This window comes from Zea mays, chromosome 4, assembly GCF_902167145.1.
Source record: "Zea mays cultivar B73 chromosome 4, Zm-B73-REFERENCE-NAM-5.0, whole genome shotgun sequence".
Classification (NCBI taxonomy): domain Eukaryota; kingdom Viridiplantae; phylum Streptophyta; class Magnoliopsida; order Poales; family Poaceae; genus Zea; species Zea mays.
This window is the reverse complement of record NC_050099.1, coordinates 6,813,537-6,823,552: the sequence shown is the minus strand read 5'-3', so window position 1 is coordinate 6,823,552 and position 10,016 is coordinate 6,813,537. Positions and strand designations below refer to the sequence as shown.

The window sequence follows — 10,016 nt, the reverse complement described above, 5'->3', positions numbered from 1 at the left end:
GGGAACGGAGCTCCGCCGAGTTATCTTTCCGGCACCTTCGCCCTCAAAGAAGGACGGAAAGGAAATCACCACCACAGTAACTCCTTTCTACCCCAACATCCTCTTCATCGGGGAGAGATTGGAGTCATCTCCTATTTCCGACGACGAGCTGACCGTGCAAGGGGAAGAGCCTCCCCAGCGAGAAGCTCAGTGACGAAGGAATAGACGCCGGAATATTCAGTGACATCACGAGGCTGCGGAACAGGACCCAGCGTAGCCCGTATCTCGGGATGAAGTTTCAGAAATAGGAGAAACCTCCGATGAGCGAGTATACCGAGAAAGGCGGAATTCTCGCCACCGTGATCGCCGACAAGCTCAGGACCGAGATCGAGAACAAGCTGAGCAGGGCGCAAGGTTACGCCGAGAGAATCTCCTCTTCGCTCGAAACTTGAACCCTAGTAGATTTTAAATATTTGCATGTAGATGAATAAGTTTTTGAAGATAATCTAATAGGTACCACCACTGGATTTGCCACTGAATAGTTGTAACGGTACAATAATTACCGGTTACTTTTACCAAAAATCCATTGTCAATTTGTAACAGTGAACTCAGCTATTCACAATCTACAATTTACATATAGGTTAAAATGTTTGGAAAATAAAGGAAAATGACATTTAAGTACGCAATAAAATGAATCAAATACGTACTACATACGTGATGTTGTTATCTTACATTTAGATACCATTTGATTCATAAATATAATGTAAATAGCAATAGTAATGATTCATGCTTAAATAGCAACGGTAATAAGTTTGAGTATACCAGTATCACTTTCTAGTGTGACATCCGATTACGGTTAAACTTAAATAAAAATGATTTAATGTTATCAGTTACCCATCATATTACAAATATGCGGACCAAACAGCACCTTATTGTATCCTTGTATTACAAAAGTGAGCGTAATCAGTAATCACAGCTGAATCCGTTTGAGATGTGTTCTTATCTTATCTGGAAGTTGAATACTTTGATGGAGAAGGCAAACATGAAACTGAAGAGAACCGTGAAACCAACAACGGCAGTGGCTGCATAGCCCAAGTGGTCATGGGTAAACCCAAAGAATCTGTCGATGAAATCTTTCACTATTTCTCCGTCTTCCAGCTTAACATCTGTAATATCTCCAAATTGGGAAGCCACAAGTCCATATAGTGTCCAAGCCACTGGGCATGCCCACGAGTACCATCGCCACCATATCGGTATCCTCTGCAGGAACAGGCATGCATGCTTCAGTGTTGCAAAGAAAAATCCGAATATATTGCAAATGTACATGGAGTCACTCTTGCATTGGAGAGACTTACTGGTCGGGGGATAATGAAGCCAGCAAAGATATTCCATATTGCGTAGAACGCAGTTGAAGCTAGGGCGGCGATGTCGCTGTTCGGTGTCATGGCAACTGCCATCATCCCGTAGAACGTGAAGTACATGAACGTGAAGTACATGAAGAACATGTACCAAAAGAACTTCTGGACTGTCCAGTCGAAGCCTATCAAGGTGTATATGATGAGACCGTACACAACAGTCTGGAGGAAGATGTGTGGGATCTCAATTACAACCTGTTGAAGAGTTGGATTGTTAGAACCCAGCAAATATAGTACTGGTATTATTCAAATATTTCGCTAAGACCATTTACCTGTGCAAAAGCGTAGGGTAGAGCGGAGTACATTCCAGCAGCCTTTTCTCGGTAGAATACCGTTCTCTCAACATCTACTATCGGCTGTACGGTTAGGCCATTCTGAACTCCAATCAAAAGGACCGCGGCATACATGGATCCCAAAGCGTCAAACAGGTCCTGCCTCTTGCCACTGAAAAGGATAGGTGAAGTGAAGCACAATCTCTGTCACAACGTACTCACGACAATATCTCAAGTCTTAATCGGCAAATGATTGTTACTTACACTTTCTTGCCTAAGCTCAAGAAGATGGTTCCAAACACGAAGGCAATAAGTGCGGTGAAGAAAATTCTATTTGCAGTGTATGATGGGTTTCTCCAGTATGACTTGTGTTGCTTCCATAGGCAGGCCATGCACTGTGTGATGAAGGATTGTGAGTACTGTGTTGGGAAGTACAAGTCTTTGGATCCAGGCGGAGGTGTGCTTAATTCACTGACCAAAATTTTGTTCTTCCTACGATGGTGCAACCAAATCGGCAATGTAAAAAATGGAGCATAGGTAAGAGCAAGGAAAACTGATTGGTGGCATTGAACATACCGGTATAAATATGAATTCCTGTATACTTCAGCAAAGTTGCACCCAAGAATGGCTTCTTGAGCTACGGTGGTCACTTCCAACATCCATGTCGCAGGATTGCAACCGTCCTTGATTTTCTTCACGCCTTGTAAACCCTATACATTTGTAGCACTAAACATGGTTATGGGTTACCACGTACAACGCCTGGCATAGATCAAAAGATAGATATTTTGCTCAACATGTGAGTAATGAACCCCACCTCGAAGTATTTGATTAGGTGGCATGACTTGTGTCCTAAGGGGCCGACGTATATTTCTTCACCTCCCCATTTTAACAGGAACAGCTACAAAAGTTCAAGAACCGCTTGCAACCTTTAACAACTTAGCACAGGTTCGAGGATTACTTCTACAATTTTTCTCATCATTTATGCTACTTACCTCATCAAAAGCTTCAAAGATGTCGATGCTGGGCTGATGGATCGTGCAGACGACAGTTCGTCCAGTATCGACCGTGTTTCTGACTGTCCTCATCACGATTGCAGCTGCCGTCGCATCTAGTCCCGAAGTTGGTTCGTCCATGAATATGATGGATGGGTTGGCAACGAGCTCAACTGCTATAGTGAGCCTCTTCCTCTGTTCGGTAGACAAACCATTCACTCCTGGCAGCCCCACCAATGCTCCTCTCAGTGGAATGAGCTCGACAAGTTCAGCAACATCTTCCACATGCATCTGCGTCCATAAAAAGTGATCCAATCACGCCAAGTGCTCTTGTAATCCATTGCAATTCCAAAAAGAAAGGGTCAACGAGTTACTTATGAGCTATCAGAATGAAGGTCGTAATATTCGATCTACCTTTCTTGCTTCCAAGTCAACTTCAGGTGGCAACCGGAGCCATGCTGAGAACAGGAGGGATTCATAAACAGTGACATGTGGAGAGTGGATATCGCTTTGCTCGCAGTAACCAGCGATCCGAGCAAAGGTCTCTTGCTTCTTTGGGTATCCAGATATGTAAATGTCACCTTCGATGTAGCCACTAGTTTTCCTTCCTGCCAACACATCCAACAGAGTTGTCTTACCCGCTCCGCTGACTCCCATCAATGCTGTAAGGGTTCCAGGTCTGAAGGCTCCACTTACACCCTTCAGCAGTAGTAGCCGGTCTTCAGTAATATCTTTGTCTTTCATTTCCTGTTGAAGGTAAATAGATAGAGACATGTGGAGTATAATTAGTACTTACTGTTTACTGTTAGCAGTTTCTGTATGTGTAAAAATAGAATAAATCTGCTTTCTCGTCTCTGTTTGCAAATAATTATTGTTCTGTTTTGTGCATGTTTTGTTTGTTTTTAGTTTCTGGCCTGTGCTAGCATAGGATTGTGTTGTACGCATTTTTTATTTAATGAAATGATTAAAGTTCACATGTGTCATTCATTAAAATAATAAATGACAGATATTGCTTACCTGAGGCATGTCCACGGAGTATTTGATATTGTTAAAGGTGATTGACAATGGTGTAAATGGAAGTACCATTCCCTTCTTGTTCTTGGTGTCTGCTCTGGAGATTTCTCCACTTCCTGCAATTGTAATTCGTTGATTCGTTAAAGGTTGCAAGACTGACATGTTCAGCGCATTTTATAACAGAGAATACTTATGACAGACCATCAGATGGTGAATTCTGGCAGTCTGTTCCAAGAAGCGCCAATTCAACATTCTCACCAGTACGGTTTACATGCTTCTCTCTCAGTTCCTCCTCAGAAACAACAGTCTGGCCTTTTCTAAGTGCTATTGTAACAAGAATGACATCATGCCAAACATAAGATGGCTTTTTTTAAAAAAAGGACAAATATAAGATGGTTTTGTTCTAAAAGACAAACATAAGATTTTGAAGTGTGAATCAAACTATCTTTGAGCTGGAGAGTACTCACGGCCAAGCCAGTCAAGGAACAGTACAAAGAGTAAATTGAAGATCATGATGTATCCAAGCAATGCTCCAACACCAATCCAGTACCACTTTGGGCCTACAAAAATGCCGCGTGCCTTTAGGATTTGGACACCAAGCGTGTCATTGTTTTCTGCCCTATCGACCTGCACAAAGGTTTATATCATTTCCCATTTCAGTTGTCAATCTGAACTTCAGAGACATCAAGCTTGCGTTGGTTGCATCACCACCTGCCAACTATTGCCAAGGAACTCATTCACCGCTATGGCATTCTGGGCATACATCAGAGGGGAGGACCAGTAACCCCAAATCCATGATTTCTTGATGTTATCTGCAGAAAGAGAACTGAGTCCCAAACACTGGACACTAAACAATGACTGAATGAATACATTACATACTTCTTGCTATCAAGAATCCACCAAGAATCAGCAGGACAATCTGAGCAAATGAGCCAAACGTGTCTGCAACAACCATCTCTCTTCCTACTGCAGCAAGAAGCCGGAAAAGACCAGATGCCATCTGGCTTATCAGTACAAGCAGTAGGTAATGGCGGAAGAACCTTTCGATGCTTGGATCAAAACCGATGACATAGTAAGTCATGCCAGTCCAAACAGCACATTCCAAGAATGATATTGGGATCTTGATCAACCATGTAGGCAATGCATATGCCCATGATGGATAGAAGAGATTATCTCTTTGCTTATAAAATATTGGCAGCTTTGCAATGCTCATGGCAACCTCAGCAAAACCATTGAACAAATGTGTGACTAATCCAAGGAACATCGCACCTAGAAAGATGACTCCATCTTCAACACTGTGTCGATGCATTTTTGTGTGCAGGAAGACCGTCATTGTAATGGTTCCTAGGATTATGAGCTGGTACAAGTATGTGACAACCATCTGAATCTATAACTATCTAAATTTCAAAGTAGAGAAGATTTTAGGAGCCAAATGCATGTTTCTTACCTGCACTATTTTGATGATGTAAACAAATGAGTTCCTCTTCATCATCAGCCACTCCCTACAAAAGCATGCCTTGAGAAGCTCCATCTTGCTGATACCAAACTTTGATGTTGTGAGGGCAGCAGGGTGGTTCTTGGTTCGATCGAAGGGCAGCTCGAGCTCCGACTGCAATGCATGGCCAACATGGAATGCTTTGAAGGAATCTACGAAGTCATTTACTGAAATGTACCGATATGGTTCATCTCTTGTACACCAGTACTGGTATTGATCCTTCCTAGATGTAACCTGTCCATCCAAATAGAAAAACATCAAATTGGATTCTAGAAATTCTGGACGTGTACAGTAAATCGCATTCTCCCAGATCACTCACTTCTTGCAGGAAATCTGCAACACCTTTCCTATCAGGACATCTGAAACCCATGGCCTCAAAAAACTCGAGGACATTTTCTCGAGGACCCTGGTACACGATCTGGCCCTCAGCAAGGAGAACAATGTCATCAAATAGCTCATATATTTCAGGTGCAGGCTGAAGCAATGAGATGAGTGCAGTGGCACCAAGGATGTGGACCGACTGCCTTAGAGAGTTGACGATCTGATAGGCAGTGGCGCTGTCCAGACCATTGGAGATTTCATCCATGAATAGTGTATTAGCTGGCCCAACAAGCATCTCACCTATGCAAATCCAACAGGCTGAGGAGTCAGATATTTCTGTTATGCTTCAGGGTTTTATGTATGGATATTTCTTCTTAGCTGCAGATTGCATACCTATTGTGACACGCTTCTTTTGTCCTCCTGAGATACCTCTGATCATAGAGTCTCCGACCATTATATCTGCACAGATATCCAGACCCAAAATCTGCAAAAGAAATCCATGCTGTTACTGTTAGATGCTAAGGGGCATATCTCCTGTACCTTCTACGTGCACTGTGTCCTTTTTTTAACTCACTTTGAGGACGTAATCAGTGATGAAGTTCTCTTGTCCTTCCTGGGAGATGGCCTGTTTGCACAGAATAGCACAAATACTTTGAAGATCCCTTGTTACTTCTTTTTCAAATAAGGGTTTTGATTCAAATTTCGTGACATTCTACCTTCATGTAAACATCAATGTCAGGATCTGGCTTAATTTTGGCATGTTTTTCTCTTCTTGAGAGTTCAGTGAGCATATCTGTGTTGTAGAACACCATAAAAATCACTTAGGAAAAGTCCCTTTCATATGACCATGTGTGACTTGCCACTTGTTAAATAGTTATACATACCATAACGGGTTCCAACTCCTTGACATCTTGCAGCAAACGCTAATGTTTCACGGACCGTCATTTCACCTATGTGAACATCGTGCTGCCCAATGTATGCCGATGTACTTTGGGGGACAAATTCATCCATGGCATGTCCATTATAAGTCACCCTTCCTGACATCTGAAGAATTCCATTACAAAGTTCAACGAAGAGTCATGTTAGAATCTGTAGCTAGTTTGATTTTCTTTGAAGTAGTCTTCCACCTAAAGTTAATGACAACTTAAACTCAAGAAGCATGAACAATGTGATACCTTCAGAGTTGAGTCGAGTTTCCCTGCCAAAGCCAGAAGTAGACTCGTTTTCCCAGATCCAGGAGCACCTAGCAACAAAGACATTCTGAACAAGTTTCACGTGGTGATTAAACTCTAACCTGAAGCAAAATCATTTCTATTTTGTTTTGAAGATCTCAATTTCTTACCTGTTTGGTCTTACGATTCCACTGATGCCATGAAGGATGCATATAGGTCTCTTACCACTTGAGATAATGTGCAAAGCAATCAAAGCATCCTGAGATAGTAACAGCTCACAACAGTCAGGAGCTGAAGAAACATTACAGTCCTTTCCATGGCTAGGAAGCATGAATATTTATGCCACTACTACAATGCATACCCTGACTTTGTTGGAGAAGAAGTTGGTAAATGTTGGGACTCCCTGTTTGCCAACATAGATCTCTGTGTCAATGGTCAAATGCTCAAACCGCACTTCTATTGTTGGGTTCTGAATCCCAACTCTACAAAAATAAGAAAAAAAAACATCCTTAGAAATTGACCATGGAAAATCAAGACGACTTGAGTGCATATGATTACAAATCAAATTAGCTGCACAATAAGGCAGCTTTCTGATGACAGTATCGCATAGTTCAAAAATCAATTATTTTTTCTTGTGCCACATGCAAAATCAAACAGTTTTCTCATGGCTGTGCATATCATTCTTCAGATGCTTCTGAAATTTTCGGAAGTGTGTGATCAATGACTAATAAGGAAGAATGAAGTTGAGCTAGTTCTGAGTAATCACCTCTCCATCCGTTCACACAGCTTCAGAAGGAACCTCTCGTTGTCCTCCTCGGGGATGCGGATGAGGCGCTGGATGAGGCATTTCCTTTCCTGCATGTTGAGCCCTTGGATGTCCACCTCCTGTATGCCGTCACCCACTGCTGTCAGGATGCCTTTCCTCATGCGGTCGTAGGTGGGTAGCTTCTCTATGGCCGCCCATCTCAGCGCCTCCTCGTCGTCGTCCTCCCTCGCTGGCCACCAGAATGCATTGTTTCCTCTCGATGCCCACCATGATGATGATCTCCGCAGCAAGCTCCCATCCAGGTTGCTCCCCATCTGCATCGTATCCACCCTCCTGCTGTCATCTTCCATGCTTAGAGCCCCAGCCCAATCGACCTCTTCAAACTCCTTTGTTGTTAATCTCCTGTTTATTTGATCCTTTCTTGTTTTTTGTGTTCTTGCTCAATCGTGTCTCCTGTCTTTTGTTATTGTTTGCTACTGTATATATGCATGGTTTAAGCAAGCTATGCTTGTTCCACATTGGACCCTACAAAAGATTGATAGTGTCAAATATAAGGGTACCCATGAACCAACTTGCGTCTTGTGTCGTGCTGCCCAGGAATCGGGGCTTCATCTTTTTGTGGAATGTCGTTTCATCAAAAGAATTTGGGAGGAAGTTGCTGTCTGGGTAGCTGTTCAGGGCCTGAAGCCGTCTAACTGGGGGCGACCCCCCGAGCTGGGGCATTGGTGGGAAAAGCTGGCTTTTTTGCCGGGATGCAATAGAAAAGGCATCAGATCACTTTTGATCCTTGTAAACTGGGAGATTTGGCGAGAACGAAATGCGAGAATCTTTGATCGCAGATTCTCGAGCTGCCAACAAATCATTGCCAAAATCAAGAGTGAGACAGCAGCCTGGATTTTGGCAGGGGCCAAGCACCTAGTTACCCCTTAACAACTATTTAGTGGGGTCTGTTTTTTATTTTTGTTTACTTCTCTTCAGGTTGGATCTTTGCCTAGTACTTCGGTCACTGTATTGACTTAAACCTCTTGTTATTCTTCTTATCAATATATCTTGGCAGACCTCCTGCCTTTTCAAAAAATATAAGGGTACAGGGTAGTGTTTGTTAAAATAAGAGATGGATGCAGACGTTCAGACACACCCCACTAGGCCACTACACACAAGTGCACACTACCTATATATGAATGTCTACAGGCAGGGACCAATGTAGCAGAGACAGAAGTAGCATCAAAATGAAGATGTGCACCACTAATTGTACATCAAGCAACATATTAATATTCCTTATGATATAGTAAATACTCCCTCTATTTCAAAATTTTTTGTCATATTAGCTTTGCTTTTGTCCTATATGTGTCAAACTAAACTAGTATAACTATGACTAAGTTTATAGGAGAATGGTTTAATATCTAGCGCATTGAAATAGTTTTATCAAATGAAACTTGAAATATATATTGATAATACATTTTTTTGTTTAACATATTTGTCTATGAACCGTCAAAGGTAAAGAAGTTTGAATTAGGTCCCACAATTTGGAACCCATTAGTACAAATATAATTTTAGAAGATGGCCAATCTTCGAAAATACCTACAGTAAGTTTGGTCGCAAGCTCAAAGGAGGATGAAATTCTAGTGGTCCCTCTTTTACAGGTGTTTTGACTGGAGGCGAAGAGACAGGTGATCCCAGATGAAAATATGTACCTGTTAAGATGCAGGGCGGCTCCATTCCTCCAAATCCGAATGACGGCGTAATCCCCGTTCCTTGCAAACCCCCCCCCCAACACACACACACTTGGTGTGCACGAGACGTTCGTTGCGGTAACACGAAGCAGGCGCCGTCCATTTCAACCCTCCCCTTGTAGAGCTGGCGAGAGGAGCGGTAGCTGGCATGGAAGAACAGCAATGCGCCGCGGCTGGCGTGGAACAAAGCAGCAGGTGGCGGCGCTGAAGTCTCGACGGGAGAGCATTCCATGTCCGCGATTTGAGAATTGGAAAGCTGACGAAATTAGGCCCACATGGCAGTCATGGTTAAGATTAATTTGGCCAAGAAAGGGTGGATAAAATACAAATGAGGAAGGTAACCTCACCTAGGATTGTAGTCCACTATATTTTTTTCTTTTTCTTAGGGCTAGTTTGGAAACTAAAATCCCCTTCAGGATTTTCGGAGATTGAGGACTAGTTTGGGTGTTCAAATACCGGAGGGGATTGGAGGTGCTAAAATCCTAAACTAGCCCGAGTGGGAAATTAACTCATTTTCCCACTCAATCAACGGGAATTTCGGAGGAGATTTAAGTTTCCAAACTAGCCCTTAAGATTAATTTGGTGGTCAGGGAATTGAAAAGAGGAAAACCCCTTGCTATTCAAATTCTATGGATCCCCTCTTATTCTCGGGTCACCAAATCAGTCCTTAATTAATGAAGTTATTGCCTTTTGTATTCAGGAATGAAGTGGCACAACAGAATATCGGATGGAGGGCGATCAAGTAGGAGAACTTAAAGTCTGGCATAGTTTTAGTTTTTATTTGGGTTGTTCCATGTTCTCAACTTCTCATATGCTCTATGTTCGGCAAGGGTATGCAGTATGTTGTAAGGTAGAGG

At 42.5% G+C, this 10,016-nt stretch overlaps 1 protein-coding gene across 2 annotated transcripts; it reads right to left on the bottom strand.

The window, feature by feature from the left end:
- Positions 1–738: 738 nt before the first annotated feature.
- LOC103652783 (ABC transporter G family member 39) lies at positions 739–9,424 on the bottom strand. 2 transcript variants are annotated; one of them, XM_008679748.3, is made up of 24 exons: positions 9,121–9,424; positions 7,427–7,951; positions 7,022–7,142; positions 6,831–6,919; positions 6,664–6,748; positions 6,373–6,532; positions 6,205–6,281; positions 6,063–6,113; positions 5,882–5,972; positions 5,487–5,788; positions 5,120–5,401; positions 4,552–5,029; positions 4,384–4,484; positions 4,140–4,299; positions 3,874–3,996; positions 3,676–3,788; positions 3,073–3,405; positions 2,659–2,949; positions 2,481–2,564; positions 2,243–2,376; positions 1,931–2,158; positions 1,667–1,838; positions 1,335–1,589; positions 739–1,239 (listed from the first exon to the last, which is right to left on the bottom strand). In XM_008679748.3, exons 2-24 carry the CDS (start codon positions 7,774–7,776, stop codon positions 979–981), a joined length of 4,341 nt encoding a protein of 1,446 aa, XP_008677970.1. In that variant the 5' UTR covers positions 7,777–7,951; positions 9,121–9,424; the 3' UTR covers positions 739–978. The 2 variants fall into 2 exon arrangements, with proteins under 2 accessions (XP_008677970.1, XP_008677971.1); XM_008679749.3 differs by lacking the exons at positions 7,022–7,142; positions 7,427–7,951; positions 9,121–9,424 and having other exon boundaries at positions 6,664–6,731; positions 6,831–6,852.
- Positions 9,425–10,016: the final 592 nt, after the last annotated feature.